Raw genomic sequence first — 27,981 nt, 5'->3', positions numbered from 1 at the left:
GGTTTGAGATGATATCTCACTGTAGTTTTGATTTGCATTTCTCTAATGATTAATGATGTTGAGCATTCTTTCATGTGTTTGTTGGCAATCTGTATATCTTCTTTGGAGAAATGTCTATTTAGGTCTTCTGCCCATTTTTGGATTGAGTTGTTTTTTTGTTATTGAGCTGCATGAGTTGCTTGTAAATTTTGGAGATTAATCCTTTGTCAGGTGCTTCATTTGCAACTATTTTCTCCCATTCTGAGGGTTGTCTTTTGGTCTTGTTTATGGTATCCTTTGCTGTGCAAAAGCTTGTAAGTTTCATTAGGTCCCATTTGTTTATTTTTGTTTTTATTTCCATTTCTCTAGGAGGTGGGTCAAAAAGGATCTTGCTGTGATTTATGTCATAGAGTGTTCTGTGCATCTGTTTTCTCTGTGCATCCTGCTCAGCTGCCTCAGTATTCTGTCTTTGACAATGATGAAGGGAGACCCTAATAGGCTTGACAAGATAAGGAACTTCCACATTGATTCCAAACTGAAAATAAATACCACATTGCGTGGGAACATCCATGTGAGTTGGGTCGGACTGACCTACTCCTCATCTTCCGGAATGGGGACTGGGACACAGGCCTGGCACATCAGGGCTTTTCTTGGGAGTTTTGCTGGAACCGTTGGGGGAGACGAGTTCTCATTCTTCGGATTCCTAGCTTTAGAGATACTGGTGGTCATCTCTGCTACCTCATGAAGAAAGTTTGTGGGAAAACAAAGGTAGTACAGAGGAAAGCATTGGTTAAGAGACAAAGAAAAACAGATTTCTAATTACATTTTTAACCCCTTCATCCATTTCTGAAGCTAAAAGTCTCAGTTATGTGATCCAGTGATCCTTTACCTCCCCGTTTAAAATCATGCTTCACTCTATAAACAATTGTCTGAATTACTGATCTAGCTCTGGTATATTCTATGGAAAGCTTTCAAGTACTTCTCTTTTACTATTTACACGTATTAATGCCTAAATATTTCGTGATCACTGTTGTGTACCACAAATTACACACACTTATGGAATATAAAACAAAGAAATGAATTAACAGTTAATACTTATAATATAAATATGTCCTATTATATGTGGCCATCTGTTTTTTGTGATAATCTGAAAATTATAACCAGCAGTTCCAGAATAGGCACCTAATCAAAAAAAAAAACCACCCAAAATAACAAATGAGTAAATAAATGATTGCAGAGGGAAAGAAAACATATCTTATATCTGGTAGGATGGGCATTCTCTGATTGATAGATGCTTTTACGTTAGAAATCATCCAGTTTAATACAGATCCACAGTCCTTTTCCCAGAAACCCAGGGAGTCAGATAGATTTTTTTTTTTTTTTTTTTTGCGGTACGCGGGCCTCTCAATGTTGTGGCCTCTCCCATTGCGAAGCGCAGGCTCCGGACGCGCAGGCTCAGCGGCCATGGCTCACGGGCCTAGCCGCTCTGCGGCATGTGGGATCTTCCCGGACCGGGGCACGAACCCGTGTGCCCTGCATCGGCAGGCGGACTCTCAACCACTGCGCCACCAGGGAAGCCCCAGATAGATTTTTAAAGCCAGAATTCCTCAGCTCCTCTAAGCTCCTTTCTTTGGTCTAGTCATGTGGATTTCTACTGTTTGAGGACTTCCTCAAACACTTGTTGATGCTGATATGTCTGTTCATTATTTGAACGTGGAGCACTTAAAAGCTGATCAGAAGCATATACCACCACCACCACCTTGGGTATATCAACTTGAGGGACTTTATTGTTGTACTGACCTCTTTTTAGGGCCCAAATTTCCAGTGTCTATGTCTTTTCTCCTGGGAAGGAACGACTCCCCCCCGCCCCATCCAATCCCCTGCTCGAGGTGAAATGAACTTATCTGAGAGTGTTTTGGACACTGGCAGGGGAAGGAGACTGCAGGTATCATGGTTCAGCATGACTGGGGGGTGGCAGGGAGGGTCTTGGTGGCTTAATTGCTCTTTACACAAAAATTTTAACCAGCTATGTTTGTATATTTGTTTGTGTGGTAAAATATACATAAAATTTACCATTTTAACCGTTTTTAAGTATACAATTCAGTGGTATTAAGTACATTCACAACGCTGTGTAACCACCACTGTCTACACCTAAAACATTTTCATCATCCCCAACAAAAATTCTGTACCCATTAAACAATAACACCCCCTTCCCCCTTCCTCCCAGTCCCTGGTAACCTCGATTCTACTCTGTCTCTATCAATTTACCTATTGTAGGTACCTCGTATAAGTCGAATTATACAATATTTGTCCTTTGGCGTTGTTTGAACCTTTTTATTTTTCAAAGAACTCAGGTTAAGTAAATGGCCCCAGGCCATCAACTCTAAGTGGAAACATGGCCACAGAAACCTAGGTATGTCTGTCAAGACTATAGTCTTTACTATGCCATTACTACCTTAGTTGTTGACTTTTCCCATCCATATGCATGTATCCATACACAGCAGGTATTCTGCACTTGCCATTAAATCCAGAATGTTTTTCCATCCCATTAGAAATTCTCTGAAACATTTTAATGCTTTCTAATAATCATTTTGTATGTATCATGCTTTATCTTTTGTTGATATTTAACTATTTGTGTTTTTAATTTTAAATAACAATATATACCTTTGTACATAAATATTTGTATTTCTGACTAGAACCCTAGGATAAAAAAGAATGTTATTTCTAGTTCAAACAATAGAACATACTTAATAGTTGATACTTGTTAAATTACCCTTCAGAAATTAGCCAGTATATAATACATGTATTCTTATGACATCTTCATCACCACTAATTTTTTTTAATTAGGTAAAAAAAAACTAACATCTATTCAACTACAGTTGAATAGAATCTTTGTTAAAATATTTTCATTTACTATTTAAAATTTTCTATATACTGTTTATGTCACTAGCTCATTTTCTATTCTGTTTTAAGGTATTCATATAAACTTTTCTGTATTTTGTGGCATGTTTTTTCCCAATTTTTTGCTTTGCTTTAAATTTGATGAATTAATGGATGAAACAGAAAATACAGTCCAGCATTCAGTCTTTTTGTCTGGTTTCCTCACTGAGATCTAGAAGATATTTTGCTGGTGAGGGGTTAACACTTTCAATGCCTTTATAGTTTTCAAGGTGGAAATATTTTTATTGCTTTTAGTAATTAAGAAACTAATAAATAGATGTTCTTTTAAAAAGAATTCAATAGTACAGAAATAGAGAAAGTAGAAAATTAATGGCTCCATAATCCCATTCCCATATAACCATCTGCAAAAGGTATGGGAAGCTTCAGTCATAAAAACAAAGAAATATAATACATGAAAAAAATAAGGCAATTATTAACTCTAGGAAAAATGTAACCATAGCACACTCATTAGCTCTGAAGTGAACAGTATTTCGACGGTCCTAAAATAAAAACAATAAAATATGGATTTAACCAAAAATTTAAAAATAGCCATGTTGGGAAGGTGGAGGAGGGCAGAGGGGAGTATAGGAGATTGAAAAGTCTTCCTTCATCCTTTTATGGATTAAGTGGCAGAAATATATGTATTTTATTTAGCAAGATGTATGTACACGTGAAAAGACACAAATATAGAAGCTGGCTGTTTTTGGGGAATGGAACTTTGTGCCAAAGGACAAATTACTGCTCTTCGGTTACAAGCCTTTGAGAGCTACTTTACTTTAAATTTTATGGGTAATTACAATGTATCCAGATTGGGATAAAGCTAAAAGAAATAAGATGACAAAAACACCTACATTTAAAAATAAAATTCTCTTGAGAAAATTTTATTTACATTAATAACAATAAATCATTCAACCTTTTCAGTCTTTAAGAGGTTTTTGTTTTAAAGATGAAATTTATTTCAAAAGTCTTCAAATAAGCCAATCATGAATAAACTTTTATAATGAACTTCTCAAACAAATCTTTTTACTTATCTACCTTTTTTCTTGGGATGGCAATAGCATTATTATGGTAGTATTAAGTTTTCTTTTTTATTCAAATGAACTGTTTTCAAGATTAATGATTATTAGCAAATCTTGATGCAAGATAAACATGATACTTTAAAATTACTTTTCAATTTCCTATGAACAATTTTAAAGTAAAAAACTATTTGGTACTAAGTGTTCTTACGTTCAAATTCTAAAAGTAATCTTTAGTCCCAATGGAACTTGGTACTCCAAGATTTAAAAATTTTTTAATGATATTGACATAATATATATAATTTTAATCACTAAGTTCCTCCTCATCACTGAAATATGCGCTTTTCTTTATCCTTGGGCGTCTTGAATCATCTGATGTTGAGGGACCCCCTGAACTGGGTTTCCATTTTTTTTGTTCTTCTTCAATTTTGGCTTGCTGTAATGTGGTTCGGAAAACAAAGAAAACAAAATCAGGAATCTGTTTAATATTATTTATAGTCCATTGATTCAAAACATGGCAAAACATACATCACAAGTGCCAGCGCACTCTACCCTCCTAGCCCGTGCAGACAGTTCTACTCCATTAAGATGCTATTTCCCCTACCCCCAAGTTTTGTCACAGTCTTACCATGTTAATCGAAATTATTTTAGACAAGTTCTACTAATTAACAGGCATGTGAAATGAAGCCTACTTGTCATCCCTGTTGGATGTGGGAATGTTACATAAAGTACGACATTAGTTAACTAAAAGGAAAAAATAAATTGATGTATGCATTTACAATTTATCAACTACATTAAAACAAAATAAGTGGTTATATAAAATCAGGAAGTTATACAACCTTCTTCAAAAAATGTTTCGTATACTTGTATTAGGACCTTTAATGGTCAGAAATATGTTTTTGGTCTTATTTTAAAATGAAGCTTCTTTTAAAACAGTAGCTTCGATTTAATAAAATCTTTTCCACTGGGCTAAATTCACTTGAATCAAATAGTTCTGTTCAATTCTATAATGAAAACAGATTAAGACAGTAAAAGTGTTGTGGGGCCCTTAAAATCTAGAAAGAACCGATAGGCACTTTTCCACCACACTGTTCTAAAGACCTTAAAGAAAGAGCCTATCCCCTAAAGTTTAGGGGCAAAGGGGAAAACAGAGGTTGCCATCAGGAGATGATCAATAAAGTAAGCAAGGAATATAAAACTGTTAACTCAAGGCAGCTACGGCATGGTGCCTTAGAAAAGAACTATTTAGTACCTGGAAAGCTATGGCCTGACTGAGGCTGTCAAGAGCAGGATCTTCCCCTTCATCATCACTTTCTTCTACTTCTTCACTAAATTATTAAAAAAAAAAATCAGAATGCACTTAATCAATAGGAAAAAGACAAAAGGTACATAATAATGTATTTGGTAAGAGTGGATATACATACATTTCTTCTTCTGGTTCAGGAATTTTCTTTTTTTTCTTTTTCTCTTTCTTCTTTGGAGGTTCACGTTCTCCAAGCATATTTTTAGGACAGGCATAACTTAAGTGTCCACTTTCCTTTTGTTTCCCATTAAAAAGGAAAGGAAAAATATTACATTTGTTGTGTTATTAACAGAAACTTGGTGGTTCCTTAAGACTAAAATGTTTAGAACTTAAGAAAGAATAATGTCACACAGGGGCCTCCCTGGTGGCACAGTGGTTAAGAATCTGCCTGCCAATGCAGGGGACACGAGTTTGAGCCCTGGTCCGCGAAGATCCCACATGCTGCAGAGCAATTAAGCCCGTGCGCCACAACTACTGAGCCCGAGCCACAACTACTGAGGCTGCGAGCCACAACTACTGAAGCCCGTGTGCCTAGAGCCCATGCTCCACAACAAGAGAAGCCACCGCAATGAGAAGCCCGTGCGCCGCAACTAGAGAAAGCCCGCACACAGCCAAAACAGGAAAGACCCAACACAGCCAAAAATAAATAAATAAATAAATAAATTAAAAAAAAAAAGAATGTTGTCACACAGGGAATATACACAAAGATACAGAAATTATACACAAAGAAATTAAAATATACACAAAAAAATTAAAATTAAATTAAATATTAAATTACTTTAATATTTAGAAGGAAGAGATTATGATATTATAACTCCCAATAAGGAAGTATTTTAGTCGTTTCACTAAGAGTAAAAGAAGTTTTCTTCCTTCAAACATTTTAAATCTGAAGATTCAGGATATAAAATAATTCAAAATTTAAATGGACCATCTACCTTAGTTGTAAAAATTTTAAGTTATTATGATAAAATGGGGACAAAATTATTCCTAACTTCCAAGATGTTGCTGAACATTTTCTTTTAAAAACAAATGGAAAATTTAAAGTCTTCCTCACTTTTCCTATCAATTAATTTCATTTTGCTTCTTTCATATCTGGACTATACCTGCACTGTCCACTTACGGTAGCCACTAGCTATAATTCTCCTGTGGTTACTGAGAACCTATCTGAATTGATACATACTGGATTGTGAAGACAGTATGAAAAAAGAATGTAAAATATTATAATTTTAAAAAATTTTAATTACATAACTCAAATGAAAATATTTTGAATTAAAATATATTAAGTTTTTACCCTGTTTATTTTTTTTAATGTGGCTAATAGAACATTTATAATTAAATCTGTGGCTTGCATATGTTTGTATTTGACAGTGCTGGACTAGCCATAACATTATAATGAGCCATAACATGCTTTGAGTTGTAAAAAGAGACAATGAATCTGTGTATTAGCTTACCAAAATACCTTTAGAAATAATATGTGAGAATGAGGGTGTGCGGAGAGGCTGAGCCAAGATTAGAACAACAGAAGAGAAAAATAATCATGCTTTTCAAGTATATTTTACAAAGCATCAAATAGACTGTGTACTTTGTATACCTGGGGACATGGCTGAACCCAAGAGGTGTCATTGTTAATGAACTGCTGAGAGGATGTACTTAGAGAACCATTTTTCAAACTGTTTTTGGAATAATGGTATACCAAAAACTGTTAACATATCCCATACAAAAAAAAAAAACGGGGGCAGGGGTTTAATAGTGAAATAGCTTTGGGGAAAATCAGGCTAAAATAAACGTAAACAGATTTTTGTGGGGGGAAGTTTTAAGAAATATTATAATGTACTAAGTATATATAATATAACAAATCTACAGATCCATAAACCAAAAAGACAGATTAACAGATTCATCCAGGAGTTCTCGGATAATTTAATATTTACTCTGAATATGTGGATATATACTTATCTATCTGACCATAACAACTCCACCCTCCTTTCATTTCTTTTTTTTTCTTTTTTATGATGGACTCTGGAACACAGGTTTTGAAACATTAACTTAGGTGTCAGAATCATAAAAATGTACAGAATGTACCCAGTGCCTTGCTTGCTCTCTCTTTCCGTACATCCATCCATCTATCTATTCACCCACCCATCTGTCTGTATATGTATATATTTTTGAGGGGGAGTGAGTGGCACTGGGGAAAGGACCTCAACACATTTCCTTCTATTTTCCATATGATCATGTAGCCAGGACAATGTCTCTCAGTAATCTTTTCTTCAGTAGAAAGCTCCCCATTAACCTCTGGATCCTGCTTTTTAGTATATATAAAGACATTTTAGAAATAGGTAGCAACAGACCCAGACTGAAATTCTCTTGATACAATTATGGGCCTTGGGCAAAGTTGTGTTGTGGCTATACATCTCTCCTAATCACCCAAAGTTTAAATGGATAACAACAGATGATGAGAACTAGATAAGAAAATCTGGGTATAGTTCAGCTCCTGAACTACCAGCAGTACTAATAGGGGGGAAAACTTTTCAAAACAATATCCCATAGAGGATGGGTCATATCATAATGTTTTTACTGATTTGTGATACTTAATCATTGGTAAAATATTATAGAAACACAAAAATTTATGGGTCACTAAAATCTTTCAGACAATAATGTAAGTAATTAGTCTTAAACTTTTTAATCTAACAACCTTCAAAGGTTTGGAAACTGGAGCAAATACCACCCTGTATTACCCAACTCAGGTTAACTTTACATATGACATTTCAACTGAGTTTACTTACATGAGTCTAGAGTCTCAAAGTAAAACTTTCATAACCCGATTTTAGCCATCCAGAAGTCTTGGAGAACACAAATAAAACACTGATGTGAAAAATACCTTCAAGTAAACTATGGAAAATTATACTGTTTTAGGTATACTCACCCCACATTCATAACACTTAGATTTATCAAAGTAGTTTCGTCTTCGGATGAACTCAGCTGCTCTTCCATTGTCAATAGCAATGCTTGCTTTTATCACTCTACCGAATAACTAGAACAGAGAAAAACGCAAATGCAGAAGGATGTATTTCACTGAAACCTAAAACTACAGTTATTGGATCCCATTTCCTCAAACCTTCAATTCCATTTTATTTTTTAGATTATTTTAGCAATTGCCCACTTAGGTGTGACAAATTCTTTCCTGTAGAATAGACTTTTATTCCTTATATTCTACCAGTGTTTTGGGAACCCAGTACAGTTTTGACCTCTTTTCTGTAAGTTAAATACCCTCAGGACCTACTGATATCCATCAGACTTGACCATCCCCATATCCCCATATTTTTAGCCTGGATAAGCACAAAGGCTTTTGGTTAAAAACCTTGTTGGGAATGAATGGCTTACCTGTTTGTTGTTTATTGCCCTGGTACAGTTTTGTGCAGAGTCTTTATCCAAAAATAAAATAAATGCAACCCCTTTACTCTTCCTGGTATCTTTATCTTTCATTATAGTAACCCTTAAAGCATAAACAAATAGCCAGTTAAAAATAATGAGGCAGCAATAAACGAAATATATGAATTAATATTTGAAAAACTCAAAGTGGTCAAAAAGCGTTAATAAAACATTTATAGAGAAAGCAAGGAAATTAATATATTTGACAAATAGCTAACTCTTCAAAGTCATGGGATATCAAGAAGAATGGAAATGGGAAAGTGTGATACTGATTTCACACAAGTGAACACAGCTATGATTAGAAGTATCTGATAAATCTAACATTAATCAGAGGTTGAAGGATGAAGAGATTAGAGACAATGGAATCTTGAGGAGTAAGCATAATTCCTCTTCTCTACTGACTCCCTCACTCTGCAGGAAAAAACAAAACAAAACAAAACTGAGATGTTCTCTTCTACCCAGAAAGTAAAGAGATTTACTCAAATTATTTTTGTCTAGGTGTTAGAACATAACTATAATCTTAATATTCTTTTAAAGAATCTCCACTTCTGTGCTTCTTAGCCATACTACCCAAGGTACATAAGTGGTAGGGATGGTCATAAGAGCACAGAGCCTGTTCTTTCTCCTGATGCTTTACCCATCCCTAGTGCTGTGGTCCTCGCTCATTATATGTCATTAAATACGGTTTAAGAAAATATTCAACAGGGCTCTTTGGAGAAATGGCTGACTCCAAGGCTGGGATAGGGTATGTACAAGATGAACTTGTAACATCTTGTTATGTCAGAAAGGAAGTACTGGGGTTTCCCTGGTGGCGCAGTGGTTGGGAATCCGCCTGCCGATGCAGGGAACACAGGTTGGAGCCCTGGTCTGGGAGGATCCCACATGCCGCGGAGCGGCTAAGCCCGTGCGCCACAACTACTGAGCCTGCGCTCTAGAGTCCATGAGCCTCAACTACTGAGGCCTGCATGCCTAGAGCCCGTGCTCTGCAACAAGAGAAGCCACCGCAATGAGAAGCCTGCGTACTGCAGTGAACGTAGCCCCCGCTTGCCGCAACTAGAGAAAGCTCACGTGCAACAACAAAGACCCAACTCAGCCAAAAATAAATTAATTAATTAATTTTAAAAAAAAAAAAGAAAGGGAATACTTGAAAAAAAAAAGTAATGATGGGGCATGGCACAAGAACAGAGAAGCCAGTTGGAGGAAGCACCCATTGGCCAAATCTAGGACAGTCTGGGTACCAAAATAATTAAATACAGTAATGAATTATAAGCCACATAAAAAAGGAATTCGTAAGTCCATACTGATAATAAATAAAAGGGGGAGAAAGGAGAGCTACTGAATGCCAAGGGATGACTGGTGAATGTATAGGGAGTGCTAGAGTTGGAAAATCACCATTTGCAACAATCATGGTACTGGATCAGGCAAGAATTATCAACAAATGCTATGTCTAAAATGAAATTTTTATGTGGAATAGGATGTTTGCATTGTCTTAAGAGTGTCTCCCACTGACTGCTTCTTAGTTGCAAAAGGGAAAAAAAGTAATTATACAGTGGAGAAGTTGGTTAATGTCTTGACTGGGTGATCAAAATTAATATCACTAATGAGGGGCAGATGCATGCTGTATGAATCCAGATGTGACACCCTCAGAACACATCACCTATAGCGTATACCAGCCAAGAATACATAACCACCATATAATCATGAGGCAACATCAGGAAAACACAAAATGAGGGGAAAAAAAGATGGGTTAGAGCTATATTATTTATAAATGTTCCAGATTAAAGGAGGCTAAAAAGATAGGACAGTTAAAATAACATCTAACTCTAGACTGGATTCTGTACTAGAGGCAAAAAATTCTATGTGGGACATTATTGGGTCAACTGACAAAACTGGAACATGGATGACTGATTCAACAAAAGTACTGTATCAGGATAAATTTATGAGTTTGGTAACTGTACTGTGGTTATATAACATATTACCCTATTGTATTTTTAGGAAATACACACTGAAGTATTTAGGAGTAAAGGGTGATGATGTTTATAACAGCCTCAAATGACTCACAAAAGCAAATTGTGTGTGTGTATGTATACACATATATATATAGACATACTCATATAGGTGTGTGTGTGTGCGTGTGTGTGTATACGCACACACAAACACCCATACATGCACACACATTGGGCAGAGTGCAAATGATAAATGGGGATAAAATATTAATAAGTGAATCTGGGCAAAGGATATTTTGATGTTCTTTGTACTATTTTTGTAACTTATAAATTTGAAATTATTTCCAAATAGCAGAAAAAGAGACAAAGCTCTAACACAAAGCTTAATAATTTTCTAAAAACTGAATTGACAGGAAAACAGACAAGAGAACATGAACGAATAAACAGAAATTTGATTTAGTATTACATTTCACATATTAAAATTTATTTTATTTGGATTTGGGATTAGGTACCTACAGAGTCATTGGAATGAAATTGGTAAAAAGATGCCACTATATTAAGAAAAGCGATGTCTTATTTCATTTAAAAAAATATAAGTTACAATAATTTAGGGAAAAATGGGCAACTAAAATGGTTTACTTTCTCAAAAGGCTGCATCTGTTTATTCATTGGGCTTAGAAGGAAGGAAGAGAAGTCAAGCACTTGATGCAGCTCAAGTTTAGGCTGGTTTTCTTCAAAGCCACACCTGTTAGCATAAACAGGAAAGTTTTTAACCAATTTTGAAAGAAGTATAAAGTAAGATAGTTACTTTAGCTTTTTAAAAATTTCATAATGTTTGTGATGGTCAGTTAAAGTCATAAATCATTTTTTTGAAAGTACTATTTGGAAGTGTTAGTTTTCTAAGTCATACTCAGTTAATGATCTCTTTCATCTGTCCTCTCTTTTCCATTCCCACTGCTTTTTTTCTTGTCCACGGTGGCATTACTGTTTCCATAATCTATTCTTACTGGTTCCCTTGATGTTAATTTATGCTCATACGCTAGTGGAAAAGTCTTCTACTTGAGGAATAAATAAAATCACTTATTCCTTTGCTCAAAAATCTCTGGTTCTTCAAGTTGCCTATTCTTTGGTCCAGCAATCAGTATCCTTCATGATTATGGCTCGCATTTCCCTCATCTTTCACTGCTCCTCACTTGCAAACTATGAGGTGTAGCCACAAGAAGGCACTCAGTGTTCATGGAGCATGGCCTGAACTTCCTTTAAACTGGTGCCTCTGTTCATATGGCTTCTATCCGCTTTCAAATCTCAATGTTTTGCCCATTAAAATTTCACTCCTTCTTCAGGGTTCAGAATGTATCAGTTCTTAACTGGAAATAATTTCTTCTCCTTTCTTTTCTGCTTGTCTCTACTGAAATCTCTGTATAAACAATGCCTCATCTCCCCTATTCAAAAATTTATTTTTGCAGTAATAACAAATCTTTATGTTTGGATACATGTGATGGAATTTTTTTTTTTTTTTTTTTTTGTGGTATGCGGGCCTCCCTCTGTTGTGGCCTCTCCCGTTGCGGAGCACAGGCTCCGGATGCACAGGCTCAGCGGCCATGGCTCACGGGCCCAGCCGCTCCGCGGCATGTGGGATCCTCCCAGACTGGGGCGCGAACCCGGTTCCCCTGCATCGGCAGGCGGACGCGCAACCACTGCGCCACCAGGGAAGCCCCATGTGATGGAATTTTTACTCTATTATTTGCCAGGCACCTCTCTAAGCTTCATCTATAAAATGTTCCTTTCATCTCACCTATTTTGATATAAAAATCTTCTTTAAGATTGTCTCTGTAACCCCTATTAATCCTACCTCCATATGTTAAAAAAAAAAAAGACAGATACAAATGGGAAAGCAGTTTCTCAAAAGCGTGCATCCATTTGTTTGTTCATGTGGCCATTCAGCCCTAAGCACTGGCAGTAGGACAGGTTTTTATCCTCAGGAAAAGGATTACAGTCTAGAGGTGGAGAAAGACCTATAAACCAATTAAAATACATTACTTTGATAGAGGTACCTTCTACAGTAACAGAAAAATAATTACATCAAGGATTTAAAAAGACAAACCTAGGATGATTCCCATGTCTCTAGCATGGGAAAAAAGCTAGATGGTGGTACTATTTCCTGATATAAGGTAGATGATGTACTCATTTAAGCACATGAAGTGAAGCAGACACTATTCTGGGAAACCTGGGTGTCATCCATAACACCTCCTTCTCGCTCACCCAACCCTTACATACAAAGTAAGTATATCACTAAGTATTACCCATTTTCCTGCCTAATGATCTCTCAAATCTGACCAGTCTTTACCTCTCTACCTGTATCATCTTAGTCCAAATTTCTCCCCTGGGCTATTGTTATATCTTTTGACTGGTCTCCCTGCATCTGCTCTTGTTCCCCTCCAATCCAATCTCTACACTGAAGCTGGATGGAATAAGCTTCTAAAATTCAAATCATGTCACTCCCTCATTTAAAATTATTTAATGGATTCTTGACGTCCTTAGAGGAACCTGCTTCCATCTCTGGACCTGTCTTGTGCTTTCTCCCTCTTGCTCACTCATCTCAAGTCACACTGGCCTTCTTTCTGTTTCTTGATCTCGCTTTATTTTCTCTTGCCACAGGGCCTTTGCACAAGCAAGTCCCTCTACCTGAAATGTTCCTCCCATTCTTTTAACCTACTTAACTCTTAGTCAGCCTCTAGGTTTCACCTCAAAGGATAATGACTTAGGTAAATCTACCCTGACTCTCTAGACTAGATCAGGTCTTCCCTGTTTATAGGTGCTTATAACTCTGTGTCTAACTTCATAGCATTCTCATGGCTTATAATTATGTATTTGTACGGAAATTCATTCAGCAATTCTGACAGGGAAAAATCAAGAAAAGGTAAAGGTTAAAGGAATAGGCTGGAATCAAACTATTGGATTCAAACCTTGGCTCCACTGCTAACCAGCAATATGATTTTAGGTTTACTATGTGCTTCCGTTTTGTCGTTTATAATATCAGGATAATAACAGTAGCTATCTTAAAAGGTAGTTGTGAGACTTTAATGAGATAATTTATGTAAAGATATTAGAACAATGCATAGCGTATTTATGTGTTGTTACATATCATTATTTGTGTTCTGATTGATAATGATCACTGTTTGAAATTCCGAAGACCTAGTAGCATTTTTGATGATTTTTTAATAGAGAAGTAAGTTTAAAAGAAGTTAACCTCAGGATGCAGATGAACTTCAACTGTTTAACATCCATTTATCAAAGCTAAAAGAAAAACAACTAGGCAAGATAAATATGCTCTAAATTCTTGGGATTTTAAATACGACTTTAAATTTATACCAGAACATATCATTAATTGTAAGATAAAATAACACTATCTTGCTTTTACTTTACACTCTCATTAACCCTGCATTGTTCAAGAGTCAACTGTGTTTGTTTTTATATTCTATTTGTTTGACAAATAATAATCCATTTATGGTATACTTGTATACTATACTTGTATAGTATACTATAGTATACTATAGTATATATAATGTCAAGTTTAAAAAAAGACAACAAAATTGCATGTATAGAATTGTCTTTTAAAACTCGTCTATAGATATTTATGTATATTTAAAAATTACTGAAATATACATAAAATGTTAACAGTATTTTTATTTCTTTTTTATATCAAATATCTGTTTTATAAAGGATAGTAAATCTACTTCCATTAAGAAAATAATGGAGAAGTAAATTCCGATAGACTTTTAAATGAAGTTTCAAAATCTGATATACTTACTTTACAACTTTGCCATACTTGGAAAATATCTGAAACAAAAGACCACATAATAATTTGCAATTTAATTTAAAATCATAAAAAAACATTAAATTTTCAGGCTGTATATACTGACCACATTGTTTGCTGTAGTTTATGAAAATTTTTAGCCTCTGGTCTATAAGGTAAGCCCTAGAAGATATATTTTTTTAGTGACTAGCATAATACTCTTTTTTGGCTACTGGTGTCACAGGTATTTGCCTTAGTTCCTAAATTTCTGACAGAAGAGTGCATACAGAGAAAAAAATACACTCTTCATGTGTGGTAGATTGAAGGCACACACATTGCACAGCTGAGTGTTTCTGTGGTATATCCATGACAACTATCAACCCCACCATAGCTCCAGAGAAACCTTGTGCTTCAACTATCAATGTTGTGGAATATCACTGTTCCTGGCCTACCCCCCCACCCCATCAAGCAATCACTATGTCAGAAGACAAATCCTAACACAGACTGTTCATAAAACAAAAAAGCTTCCATAATGAAAAATCCATTCCCATCAGTCTTTCTGCCCACCCTAATATGTTGGTGGTACTTTACAGTTGGCCCTTTCTTCCCTTTTACATCTACATCTTCACTCTAAGCAATCTCATCTACTTCTACTGTTTCAGCCGGTCCTATTTATTATATAATGCTTGGTACAAAAGTCCTTCAGAATACATTAATGTATATAATCAGTAATAATAAATGCTTGAGTTCTATAAGTTGGGTAATCATGGAACATAGTATAACTGGATTGCAGTGTTAGTAATACTGAATTCTGAAGATCAAAAAGACAGTTTTCTCTCTTTTCTTTTTTTTTTTGTGGTTTGCCTTTCATTTTTTCTTTTTTAAAAAAATTTACTTCATTGAAGTATAGTTGATTTACAATGTTGTGTTAGTTTCTGGTGTACAGCAAAGTGTATATGTATATATACACACACATACATGTATATATATATATACACACACATACTCTTTTTCATATTTTTTTCCATTATGGTTTATTACAGAATATTGAATACAGTTCCCTGTGCTATACAGTAGGACCTTGTTGTTTATCCATTCTGCATATAATAGTTTGCATCTGCTAATCCCAAACTCCCAATCCACCCCTTCCCCACCACTCCTCCCCCTTGGCAACCACAAGTCTGTTTTCTATGGCTGTGAGTCTGTTTCTATTTTGTAGATAAGTTCATTTGTGTCATATTTTAGATTCCACATATAAGTGATATCATACGGTATTTGTCTCTCTTTCTCACTTACTTCACTTAGTATGATAATCTCTGGGTCCATCCATGTTGCTGCAGATGGCAGTATTTCATTCTTTTCTATGGCTGAGTAGTATTCCATAGTGTGTGTATGTGTATGTATATCTATCTATCTCACATCTTTATCCATTCATCTGTTGATGGACATATAGGTTGTTTCCATGTCTTGGCTATTGTGAATAGTACTGCTATGAACATAGAGGTGCCATGTATTGTTTCAAATTATAGTTTTTTCTGGACATATGCCCAGCAGTGGGATTGCAGGATCATATGGCAACTCTATTTTTAGTTTTTTGAGGAACCTCCATATTGTTTTCCGTAGTGGCTATACCAATTTAGATTCCCACCAACAACGCAGGAGGGTTCCCTTTTCTCCACACCCTCTCCAGCATTTATTGTTTGTGGACTTTTTAACGATGGTCATTCTGACCAGTGTGAGGTGGTACCTCATTGTAGTTCTGATTTGCATTTCTCTAATAATTAGCTATGTTTAGCATCTTTTCACGTGCCTATTGGCCATTTGTATGAAAGACAGTTTTCTACATAACATTTCTAATGGCTTCTCATTTCATTCAGAGTCCTTACCATTATCTATGCAAGCCCTATAAGGCACCCCTGAATGGGCTTACCTCTGACTGCCCCTCCTCTTCTCTCCACTTTACTCTGTCTGCCTGAAATGCTTGTCCCCCCTAGACATCTGCATAGCTGCCTCTTACTTCCTTCATGTCTTAATTGAAAGTCACCTTCCTAACGTAAAATTTCACCCCCAACCTAAAATTTAATAACCCTCCTTTCCTGCTTTATTTTTTCTCCTTAGCACCTAACACCTTAGCATTAACTTAGTGTCTAACAAATAACATCATTTGAATTTTTTATATTTCAAATTTTCTCTATCTTGCTACATTGTGAGTGCCAAAAGGGATTTTCATCTGTTCACTGATGTGTACCTAGTACTTGTAAGTGGTCCTTGGCATATAGTAAGTGTTCAATAAAAAGAGATGTCTCTATTTGGATACAAGGAAGGACACTAAAGTTTGTTTTCTTCTCTGTTCAAGACTCAAGCTATCTTAATTAATTAATCAAGTACTATGTCTCACCTATGCAGCATCTCTCTACTGTACTTAACATCTACCCAAAGTAGCAGAGAAAAGAGGGCACACTTGTAGATAGGACTCTTTTCATTCCTTCCAGTCCCTCTCAACCACCCATCTGCAGGACAGGCACAGAAGGAAATTTTGTTCTCTGTAAGGTAACAAGGTGAAAGAAGATGTTGAAAGGGATTTTTTTCTCCTCCAATCACCCCTATCCTGAATTGAAAACAAACTTTATTAAACAGTTAAGTTTTTGCCACATATATAAATTAAGACATACTTTCAGGATTGGAGGATTAGGAAAGGGATCTGTTCTGCTTCCATCAGCCCTTCCTCCAAAACCTCCAGCCCACTACCAGTTTCAAAAGCCAAGTAAGCAAGCAGGAAAAATCAGCATCATTATGCTAGTAGTGGCTTCTGTGTTTATAAAAAACTTGTTATCCTCTATAAAGCACTGGGAATTCTCTTTGGAAATTACAAGTGTCTAATTTTTTTCACTTATGTTTACCATAGAGGTCTTTGGTATTAATGATTTAAGTGCATTGTAATGTATTTATTATGAATTTTGCCTAAAAGAACTGTTTGCTTAAGCTACATTTGTATCTCAAATAGAGAATTCAGTACATAACGATACTAATACAAAAACTTACCCGGTATAAGTCATTGTTGGTCAGGGAAAAGGGCAGGTTGGATACATACACTGTGCTTTTACTTGGGGCCAATCCACCACTCATTTCTAAAAAACAAACAAACCAATACAGAAGCAATCTAAACCAGGTATTCTTCATTCCAAGTAAAACCAGTACTATAGGCAAGTGACAAATTTATATACTTTCCTTCTTAGTAATACTCAGGAACATTGACTCCAGCTGGGTGAATTAAGGAATTCCTTTTCTCCAGACACCACTTAAAAGAGTTTTCTGGTCCTTCTTTCAAGTAGATTCTTTACACTAACCCCTTTCAGTGATGGAATATGGCGTGAATGGAGAGGTGAGTTTCAAACAGATGAAGGAAAAACTCTGAGGCTACTCTTAACCTCCCCTCAGGCTAAGAGCAAGAAAGTGCTTTCAGATATGCCTAATACCTTACCTACCCACGTGAGAAAGAGCCTGGGAGCTCAGAAAGACCCTTAGCTGTTGATTTTCACTAATTTGGCTGGGTAACTTTTTGGTTGTCTTAATATTTTTCTCTGGAGCGGTGCTAAGAGGAAATTTTAGTCTCACATTTTGACGATGTAAATAAAGTTCTTTCAAATCTCTAATTTTGCATATTATTGCTAAATTATGAAATGATACATTTCATTACTGCAATAGTTTTCAGTGCCCTGAAGGGTATTGACCTGTATATGTATTTTTCAGTTTACAAATATAATCTGTAATTCATTTTCATACCGTATATTGCAAAGTCAGCAAATTATCTCTGAAAATTATATCAGGCTCAACCAAGTTCAAATTTTCGATTTAAAAAGTGTGTGTGGTGTGTATTTACGATCACAAATGTCACAATATTGATTCTAAGGCGTGCCAGTTCGCGATGTAATGGGAAAACCGCTTGATGCTTGGGATGTTTTGGGGGACAACTTCATCGACAGGTCGCTTTTTAAAAGCTTCCAACTGAAACTCTTCACACGTTAGCCGTTCTGGTGAGAATGGAGAGGGCAGGCAAAAGTAAAGGTCCTGGAATAAAAAGGATGGCGGGAGAGAGGGGCAAATGTTTCCGGCAGCTGGGTCTGGGGAGGAGCCCGCAGGGAGAAAGGCCGCAGCTGGGTAAGCGTTTACCTTCAGGTGGGGCAGGCCCAGGAGACTAGAAGAGCGCGAGCCCTCAGCTCACTCGGGGCTCAACCCCGACTGTTCGTCGCCCCTTGCAGCTGCCTCGGCATCACGGGTCCTGGGAGGGGTCAGGAGCCGGCGACAAGAAGTTAGCAGCAGTGCCTCTTCCAGGCTGTCCTTTGACCCAAGCCCCGGAGGCGGGTGTAGGGGCGGGCGCTTTTGCTGACGTCTTTGCGCGCGCCGGAAGTGCCTCCCTGGGAGCGCGGCGACGAGTGGACAGCTACGTTTACGGGGTCTCCCGGCGGCCCAGAGTCGGTGAGCGCATTTTACCTTTCCGAGAGGTGGACGGGGATGGGTACGGGCTGCTGCACCGGGGAGAGGGGAGCGCGCGGGCGGGCGGGCCTTTCCGCGGCGGAACCTGGAGTCTCCCGCTGCATTTGAATCGTGCAACGATTCTGCTCCTGCCGTTGAGGGTGGAGAGACGCAGCGGAGTTTGGAATAAAGGAAAGTGTTGAGTCTGTGATACAGGGTCTCTTCCCTTTAGCATCGTAATATGCAAAAAGAGGACTGAACTAGGTGACTTCAATGAGCCGAGGTCAGTTAGTAAGTCGGTAAATTTACTGAATGTGTTCGACGTACCCAGTTCGGTTATAGGCACTTCGGGAGCTACAAAAAAGTGTAAAGCGGCCCTTTTCTGGAGGATATCTCAGTCTCGTTGGGGAGACAAGGTCAACTTGGGGAGACTCGGATTCACAGAATGACTCATCCTGAATATTGGTATGGACAAATGTTAACTTTCTTGGCACGTTTTTTCTTCCTGTAAATCTGTAATGGGCACACACTGCTTTTTCCCCAAGTGGCTGTAAACAGGCCCATCATTCTGACAGAAAAACCAGAAAATAATGCAAGGTAGTTTATACTTAACTTCTACCCAGCAGCACATACAGACCAGGCCTCTAACCACTCCCTGGGAGCCTGCGTGCCAGCAGCCTGGAACTCAGAGCCAATCCTGGAGCCTGCACAATCAATCCAGACTGAAGCTGATGTCTTCTAGAGAGACGGAAGTGCAATCCAGCCAGGGCGCAGCAGAATTTTGAGAGGCCCGAATGCCTCCGCGTCCACCAGGGGACCGCTGGGACTAATTCTCTTGGCAAACTTGTGGCCAGCCAAAACTGCCATGCTTCACATCCCTGTTATCCTTGGTTACCGTCCAAGATGTAAGCCCCTTTGGTCTTCTATGCTACACCCCCATCCCCGTGCTGCTTTGTGCTCTCTCCTTCTGCCTTGATTTAGGCTTTCACTGCTTCTCCCTACTTTTCTTCCACATTTCACCCCTCAACACAACAACTGTGCTCTCTGAAACCTTTCTTCCTTGCTTAACAAACTTTTACTTATTCAGCCTCTTTATGGAAGTTTTCTTACGTCTCCTGACCCTAACTAACACTTGTTTTTTCCCTCCAGCCCTTTCAATTGAGCCCTTTCTCTTGACACCTGCGTTTGTGGGTGGGTCAAGGCTCTAGCCTTGTGGAACTGATTTCACTTTCTTAATGCTTTTCTCTTCAGGCAGCGTCTTTGCAAAAGTTCTTTGATTTTCCTGATCCCTACTCTGCCTTCTTCTGGATAATTCCTATACCTGCTAAAGATCTCTGTTTAGTCAGTTTCTCTGAGGGATGTTCCCTGACTTCCCATACACAGAATTAGGTACCCTTGCTGTGTGCTAAGTGCCTTCTACTTCCCTTTTAGTAGCACTTACAGGATGTATCCTGATTGCTTATCTAGGCTTTGAGGGAGGGACTGTATTTGTCTTGTTTACTTTTGTAACTCCAGTGCCTATTAGACAGTCAAGTATTTCTTGAATCATTGCAGTTGCTGCAGATACAGCCTCAGAAGTCAGGTGGTTGATGTCATCTCCTGACTTTAAAATGTAAATATCTTTTCAAAAGACGTCAGCTGCTATTCAGCTACAGCTGATTGTGGCTGTGTGACTGTGATCCCAGCGTTGCCAGAGTGTCCAGTTTTTTCAAGGAAAGTTGGAAATACAGTTTCTTAAAGGGTTATCTTCCAGTTTTTAAGTGTGGTCAATGGACTGAAGTTTTATTTAAAAAAAAAGAAACCTGGGCCAAACATAAGTCACACGTGGCTTCGCGGTCATCGGTATGGAATCTTTTGTAAGTGTTGTAGGGTTCAGAAATGGACTTTCTGGAGAATAATAGATTTTGAACTGGGCCTCTCTGGATGTTTGGAAGTTGAGTGAGAGAACGGAAAGAGGTATTCCGGTTTGGGAAATAAGACAACTCCAGGGTAGTGTTTGTTACTTTGTGACACAGTGAGGAGGAAGGCATGAATGATCCATTCCGAGAGAACAGAAGTTTAGGTGAGATGGTAGAAGGGGCCATGTAAAGGGCAGAGATGTTTGGATTTGTTACAGTTAATTAATAAGAAACCATTTGGGTTCTTGATCAGGGAAACTTCAGATATGAATGACATATTAGCAAAGTTAATTGAATATCCTTTTTTAAGGGTGAAATGGAGGGTAAAAGACTGGAAGGAGGCTGACCACTAAAGACTGTAAACTCCATCCAGATGTGAAATGAGATTTAGATTTGAAAATATTACACACAAACTTTGCCTATTTGAGTAATTTCCGTTACTTGATCACATGATGAACAATCAAGAATTTGCTACTAAGTATTTAATACTTACATAAAAGAAGTTTCCTTAAAGCAGTGAAAAGTCAAGAACTTGGGAAACTATTAAAGAATGCAGTACTTTAACAGTACTAAGTTCTATTGTTCATTATGAAGCAATCAGCGATCTCCTTTCCTCTAGCCTCTTCACCTTCAGTCCTTCCTGTATACTGCCAGGTTAATGTCATTTGGAATGACATTTTTTCCCCTCACCTTATTTCTAGGTTTAAAAGCCTACAGGGAGCTCCTCCTCTAGTTTTTCGCTTTTTTCTTTTTTTTAAGTATTTAGTTGACATGTATCTTTATTTTTTAAAAAATTTATTTATTTTATTTATTTTTGGCTGCATTGGGTCTTCGTTGTTGTGTGGGCTTTCTCTAGTTGCAGTGTGGGCTTTCTCTAGTTGCAGTGAGCTGGGGCTACTCTTCGTTGTCGTGCACGGGCTTCTCATTGTGGTGGCTTCTCTTGTTGCAGAGCACGGGCTTTAGGCACACGGGTTTCAGTAGTGGCAGCATGCAAGCTTTAGTTGCGGCACACGGGCTTAGTTGCTCCGCAGCATGTAGGATCTTCCCGGACCAGGGCTCGAACCCGTGTCTCCTGCATTGGCAGGCGGATTCTTAACCACTGCGCCACCAGGCAAGTTCCTGTTTTTTTGCTTTGTTGTGCCATTTAATGCCCTTGAATTTTGTTTTCTCTGTCCTTGCCTGTTTGCTTTGTGAAGCAAGGTGATATGGTGGAAAGGGCTTTGGTGTTTTTTTTTTTTTTTTTTTTTTTGCGGTACGCGGGCCTCTCCCTGTTGTGGCCTCTCCCGTTGTGGAGCACAGGCTCCGGACGCGCAGGCTCAGCGGCCATAGCTCTCGGGCCCAGCCGCTTCGCGGCATGTGGGATCTTCCCGGACCGGGGCACGAACCCGTGTCCCCTGCATCGGCAGGCAGACTCTCAACCACTGCGCCACCAGGGAAGCCCAGGGGCTTTGGTTTTTAAAGTCATACAGGCCTGAGTCTGATTCCAGGCTCCGTATGCCTCTGAGATTTGAGCTTTTCAGAGCCTCTGTGTTTTTTTTCTGGAATGGGAGGGATAATATCTACTTCAGGAGAGGAAATGAAAGCTTGTTGAATACCTATGCAGGCTCATTTCCCACTCCTTTGCAATGCCAATCTTCTGCCCTGGGCGTTTGTATCTTTCTCATGGACGTTTTATCTTCCCCAATTCCTTTCTGTTTTCTTGGATTCTACCATTGACTGTTGTTCATCCACATTTAAGCACTCTCTCAAGATTATATTTAAATTTTCTTGGCTTTTTTTTTAAGTATCATTGCCTGCATTTATCTCTCCCTGGGCACTGAACAATGAATTAGTTCCTGTGGATTCTTTATTTTGACCATTTTAATTGACATCCAATGTTATTTTTTTTCTTCACAGACTTTAACTATATTGTAAAATTCATTTTTGTTTTAGATGTCTGGAATATTAAACATTTTCAAGTAGAAGTAGTATTATGTAATTTTTAGGTTCAAGTCGACACTGAAAAACTTCTTGTTTTAATTTAGATATCAGGAATATGTTTACCTTGCTTTAACATCAATGGATCTCATCCTAAGATAAGTTTAAGATTTAAAAAAAATGTCCCAGGCAACTGGGATTTCGGAGGACAAGACCTAGGCATTAGTATTTTTTTTTTAAAGCTCTTTAGATGATTCTAATGTGCAGACAGGGTTGAGAATCACTGCTTTAGGTGCTAGAGCTAAAGGATTCTTATTGGTACCTTTTGCTCAGAAATGAAGTGGCACTAGTGTCATGAGAAGTGTGATAGGAGCCATAATCTAATAGTGCTCATTGGAAGTTTTCTGAGTAACCAAAATGTACAAACTAATATTTAGGTTCTTCAGAATGGCTCATGTGTTGGTCATATGAATAATATATTTATTTGATCAATATTTAATAAGTACCTTTACTGTACTAAGCATCAGGAGTAAGAAAGGTACACATTCATTGCCTTTGCAGTGGTGTTTAGATTGGGAGGGAGGAGAGGAAGGAAAGTAAATTGAATATAATGTTATATAGCACTAGTATATCAGGGCGCTTTAAGGGGCCCAAAGAAGGAACACTTTATTCTTTCTGGAGAATATAAGAAAAGTTTACATTTGAGCTGAATCCTGAAGGAAGAGTAGAGGGTGAAGGCAAATTAGTAGAAGAAAGATATTCTAGGCAGGAGAAAAGCATGCCATGATATGGTGGTGAGAAATAGTGGCACACTTGCAGAACAAGATGTAGTTTGTTATGTCTGGAGGTTCTGGAGGCTGTTGGGGAATTGGTAAGAGGTGAAGCTGGAATGGTAGGAGCAAGGTCATAAATAAGCTTTTTTAAGTTTAGGCTGAGACTTCATTCTTTAGGATATGGGGAATAACTGAGAGATTTTTAAATCAGGTGTCTTAATCAGAATGAACACTCTGGCTACAGTTTGCTGAGTGGAAGAGGTGACATCGGAAGCAAGGAGACCAGTGTTTCACTGTTAGGGAGTCCAATGGCTAGATTAAGAGCATGTGAACAAAGACAGTGGTAGCTGGGTTAGGGAAGTGGAGATACATGTACCTTATATATTGAGGTGGTAGATATAGCTGGATTTAGTTACTTAGATATGAAAAGTTTTGGGTCTTGTGTGACTCAGGTTTCTGATTTGGGCCTTTGGGTATCTGATATAGTGTCATTGACCAAAATGGGGAAGACAGGAGATAAAAGCAGTTTTCTGAGAAGTGTGAAGAGCTGTTCTGGCATATTGAGTTGGAGGTGCTGTGAGATATCCTCTTGAAAGGAAGTGGAGATGTGGGAATCATTTATCCAGAGGGGGCATGTTACCATCTTAACAGATTTACTCCATGAATACTGAGCACATACCTTGTGCAAATTATTCTAGGTGCTTAATATTAATCAGTGAACAATGTAGAGATTCCCTGCTTTCATATAGTTCACATTCCTAGGCGCAAGGGACCAATAATATACATCAAAGTTACATAGTATCTTAGATGATTAGTGCTGTGAAAAAAATAGCAAGATTAGGGGGATCTGGTAGAAAAATGACATTAAGAAGACATTGGAGGTGACATTGCAGGGTTAACCATGCAGATACCTGGAGAAAAGCATCCTGGGTGGGCAGTTGCCAGTGCGAAGGCCTATGGCTCATCTAAAGCATGAGGTCAAATGTGACCTAATTGCTAACCATGGTTTGCTATCAAAATAGTTACTGAATGAATACAAAGAGTGAAAGGAATGCATTTGGGAAGGAGGGAAAGCTATTTATCCTGAGTGTATTTAATACTGGAAGCTGGCTAGAGCAATGTGCAGAGTTTCTCTGTAGTCTAAGCTGCTACTGTAACCTTTTAGATAAAATGAAAAACAGATCTTTCTCTGTTGCCTTGCCTGTGGATTCAAAGCGTGAATAGTTTGACAGAAGGATATTGCCTGTGACTTTCCAGTTTCTCAGTTTCCAGGCTACTCTTGCCGAGAATTCAAGTCCTCCCTGTCATCTTCGCCCTCAATCGAAGCTAACATGACAGTGGTTGGGTAGCTCAATGGAATGCTCTAAGAAAGTTTATTTCTCCCATGATGGTATATTAAATGTACTCTATTGAATATGGCATAAGAGAATGAGATTTTTATAATCTATGACCAGTTACTAGCAAACTTCTAAATGAAGCCTACATTCCCCACACTGAATTCTAATTCTGTTCTCTGCTTAATTGTCATGTAGAGGGTGCTTCCATTTTTCAGTTGTATTCAGTTTTCATACAGTGTTGGATCAGAGGACTTTACTGAAGTACTTCTGATACTCCCCTAATGGGAGGAGATTAGTGAAGTGATGACAGGGTTAGTAACATGATCACTTCACTGGGAGTCAGAGCACCTTAGTTTAAATTTAGCTGACTGGCTTCAGTTGCAGAACGGGTCAGTAGCCTAAATCTGGATAATGTCATAAACATGTGCCGCTAATCAGAAGGTTGCTGTACTCATCAGTTATTTTAAAATCCTTTGAAAGTTACAAAAAAGATTCTTTGAATTCAAGGTGATATTAGCATATTCTTCCCTTATTATCCTATAGTACCGTCGTTATATGCTCCTGCTCTAATACCTTTTCCCTTTTCTGTTGTTTTAATTAAAGATCCGGCTTAAAGCCAATCTTCTTTACAGCCCAATGTTCTTTCTTTTGTATGTAATCATCAGACTGTGTCTTCTGTTTTGTTTTACTAACAGTACAGGGTTGCATATGGAATCGTCTATTTATATTACTGCCTTCCCCAATTATATAGGCTTCTTTTTTTTAAATTAATTTTTATTGGAGTATAGTTGCTTTACAATGCTGTGTTAGTTTCTACTATGCAGCAAAGTGAATCAGCTATACGTATACATATATCCCCTCTTTTTTGGATTTCCTTCCCATTTAGGTCACCACAGAGCATTGAATAGAGTTCCCTGTGCTATACAGTAGTTTCCCATTAGTTATCTATTTAATACATAGTATTGGTAGTGTATATATGTCAATCCCAATCTCCCAATTCATCCCACATCCCCCTTCCCCCTTGGTAGTCTAGGTTTCTTAAGAATAAAAGAAGTTTAATAATTTGGCATGGGCCTCACCAGTGGTGTTTGATTTTTTGCGATGTTTTCTACTAGTAGGTGCTAATTATTTTGCTACACCAAGCTCTATTTAATTTCATCATTACATTGTGTTCTACTATTTTTATGTTCTTATTCTGAAAATACACAGTAATTTAGATAACAATAAAGCATTATATTCTGATATTGCTGTTTTGTAAAAGCAATAGGTATGGTAAGAGTACATTTAAAAACTGAATACCTGCAGATTCTGTAAAGATAATATTTCAGTATACTCACTGGTAAGAGTTAACTTAAAAAATGAAATAATTGATTATAAGAGATTACTTTATAGCCTAATATTTCTATTTAATCATTGTAATATAGACATGTAAGCAATTTATTTATTTGTAAAGGAAACTAACTTCCTTTTATAAAATTATTCCTATATTTACAATAATTGAAATTTTAAATTAAGATCTTTAAAAATTGTCAACTTTTTAAGGTAAAGAAAATTTACCTTATTTACTAAACATTTTTGCTTGAAACTGTGATTTCTGTAGCTCTGGGTTAGGTGAATACTCCATTGGGGCATCCTCAGGTATGAAGTCAAATATGCAAAGTTGTCATAGGATTAACTATAGGAATTGAAATTTTGGTAACAGTAGTGTAATATCTTGCTGTTTTGTGGATGCTCTCTGTTTCTAGTAGAAATTAAGTTCAAAATACAGATTGATGCTACACAGAAGTGATTGTTAACATTCAGCAAAGTCAGCTGGGAGTTTGATGCCAGATAAACTCACGTTAAAAAAATTTTTTTTAATTGTGGTAAAATATACATAAAATTTTCCTTTTTAACCATTCAAGCGTACAGTTCAGTGGTGTTAAGTATTTACATTCACACTGTTGTGCAACCATCACCACCAACCAATGCTTTTCATCTTCCCAAACTGAAACAACATAACCTATTAAACAATGACTCCCCATCAGATAAATTTGCTTTTATTTAGGTGTTTTCTCTGTCTCTGGATTTTAACTCTGATTCATTTGCTTACATTTAGCTCTTCCACAAATGAATTTAATTGGTCTCTTGTCTCTTGATGATGTATATTCTAGACAGTGCTATTCTGACTTTCTGTATGATTATGTTTCTGTTTTTTGCCTTGTTCTAGCTGCTTTGTTTCCAATTGCTAGGTTTTCATCAAAATTAAATACTTTTACTTTCTTTGCTGCTTTTTTTTAGCTTCTGTAAGCTGTGGATTTATTAATTAAAGTACAAATACTGTGAAGTAATTGCAATAAAATTTTTGTTATTTGTCATCCAAACTGCCAAGCAGAAAAAGGCAACTAGATCAGGAGTGACCTATAAATTTAAGACTATAAATACAGTCTTATTTCTGCACTCAGCAAGTGAGGCACTTCTCAAAATTTCTATAAAGCAATTAGGTGAGCCTAGTCTTTCTAGTAGACCCACTCCTCTATCCTTTGAATTTCATGTAAAGTGGTAGGTAGGGCTACAGCCTTGAGGAGATTTGGAGTCACTTTTTTTTTAAAACGTAAGAATATTTGAAATATTTGGAATTTCCATCGTTAGTCGTACATGCCCTTTTTTTAAAAAAAATTTTACCTAAGCCTGCTCAGTGTACTTTGTATATTTTCAGAGAAAGTCATTAAAAGTTCTCCATCAAACTTATACCCAATCAGTTTGGTGTTCTTTGATGAGTCAATGATTACTGGCTTGATATTGGGATTACTTTTGAACATGGGACCATTTATTGCCAATATAAAACTGTAGGGTTTTCCAGACTCAGGATGCCAGATTTTCTTTCAATATGTGAGGTATTTTAAAGCTAGTGTTTTTAATATTCTAGGTAAAAATGACTTAAACATCTAGTGCAATCCTTTCAGAGAAAGGATAAGAGTTATGCCCTGTCCAGCTCTCAACTGGCAAAGTTAGGACTAGAAGTCTTCTTGATGTAATTTTGATGTTCTTACGAAACTTGAGTGGCCTCTGGTGGCCAAAATAGTATCTTCTGTTTTCAAAGGTGTGTTTGAAGGGAGTCTTGCTTATTAAGGCGCATAATTTTTTTTTTTTTTTTTTTTTTTTTTTTGTGGCACGCGGGCCTCTCACCGCGGGGGC

The 27,981-nt window shown here is 37.3% G+C and overlaps 2 protein-coding genes across 18 annotated transcripts in view; one reads left to right on the top strand and one right to left on the bottom strand.

Moving 5' to 3' along the window:
- Positions 1-3,241: 3,241 nt before the first annotated feature.
- On the bottom strand, positions 3,242-18,744 carry ZCRB1 (zinc finger CCHC-type and RNA binding motif containing 1). Of its 2 annotated transcripts, none has more exons than XM_007106036.3 (8): positions 17,449-17,536; positions 16,805-16,949; positions 14,422-14,450; positions 8,617-8,728; positions 8,159-8,266; positions 5,360-5,472; positions 5,188-5,263; positions 3,242-4,371 (listed from the first exon to the last, which is right to left on the bottom strand). In XM_007106036.3, exons 4-8 carry the CDS (start codon positions 8,716-8,718, stop codon positions 4,240-4,242), a joined length of 531 nt encoding a protein of 176 aa, XP_007106098.1. In that variant the 5' UTR covers positions 8,719-8,728; positions 14,422-14,450; positions 16,805-16,949; positions 17,449-17,536; the 3' UTR covers positions 3,242-4,239. The 2 variants fall into 2 exon arrangements, with proteins under 2 accessions (XP_007106098.1, XP_007106097.1); XM_007106035.4 differs by lacking the exon at positions 16,805-16,949 and adding an exon at positions 18,577-18,744 and having other exon boundaries at positions 3,249-4,371; positions 17,449-17,534.
- A 51-nt stretch (positions 18,745-18,795) lies between these two features.
- Positions 18,796-27,981, top strand: part of PPHLN1 (periphilin 1) — a 168,884-nt gene continuing 159,698 nt past the window's right edge. For 10 of the 16 annotated variants that reach the window (XM_028491446.2, XM_024122723.2, XM_055085686.1 and 7 more), the window contains exon 1: positions 19,503-19,784. In XM_028491446.2, coding sequence (XP_028347247.1) covers positions 19,745-19,784 — 40 coding nt within the window. In that variant the 5' untranslated portion in view covers positions 19,503-19,744. Of the gene's footprint in view, positions 18,883-19,210; positions 19,345-19,502; positions 19,785-27,981 lie in introns of those variants that run through there. The other 6 variants (XM_055085683.1, XM_055085682.1, XM_055085678.1 and 3 more) reach the window with 5 other exon arrangements.

The sequence above is a fragment of the Physeter macrocephalus genome, chromosome 6, assembly GCF_002837175.3.
Source record: "Physeter macrocephalus isolate SW-GA chromosome 6, ASM283717v5, whole genome shotgun sequence".
NCBI lineage: Eukaryota > Metazoa > Chordata > Mammalia > Artiodactyla > Physeteridae > Physeter > Physeter macrocephalus.
This window is presented reverse-complemented; position numbering and strand designations above follow the sequence as displayed.

Bases quoted from the DNA above. Each gene is read 5' to 3' on its own strand.
- ZCRB1 (XM_007106035.4), bottom strand. From the start codon at position 17,532: ATGAGTGGTGGATTGGCCCCAAGTAAAAGCACAGTGTATGTATCCAAC. The intron at 14,451-17,448 runs GTAAGTTTTTGT...CTTTTGTTTCAG, and splicing joins CCAACAATGACTTATACCGG to ATATTTTCCAAGTATGGCAA. The intron at 8,729-14,421 runs GTAAGTATATCA...TTATGCTTTAAG, and splicing joins AAGTATGGCAAAGTTGTAAA to GGTTACTATAATGAAAGATA.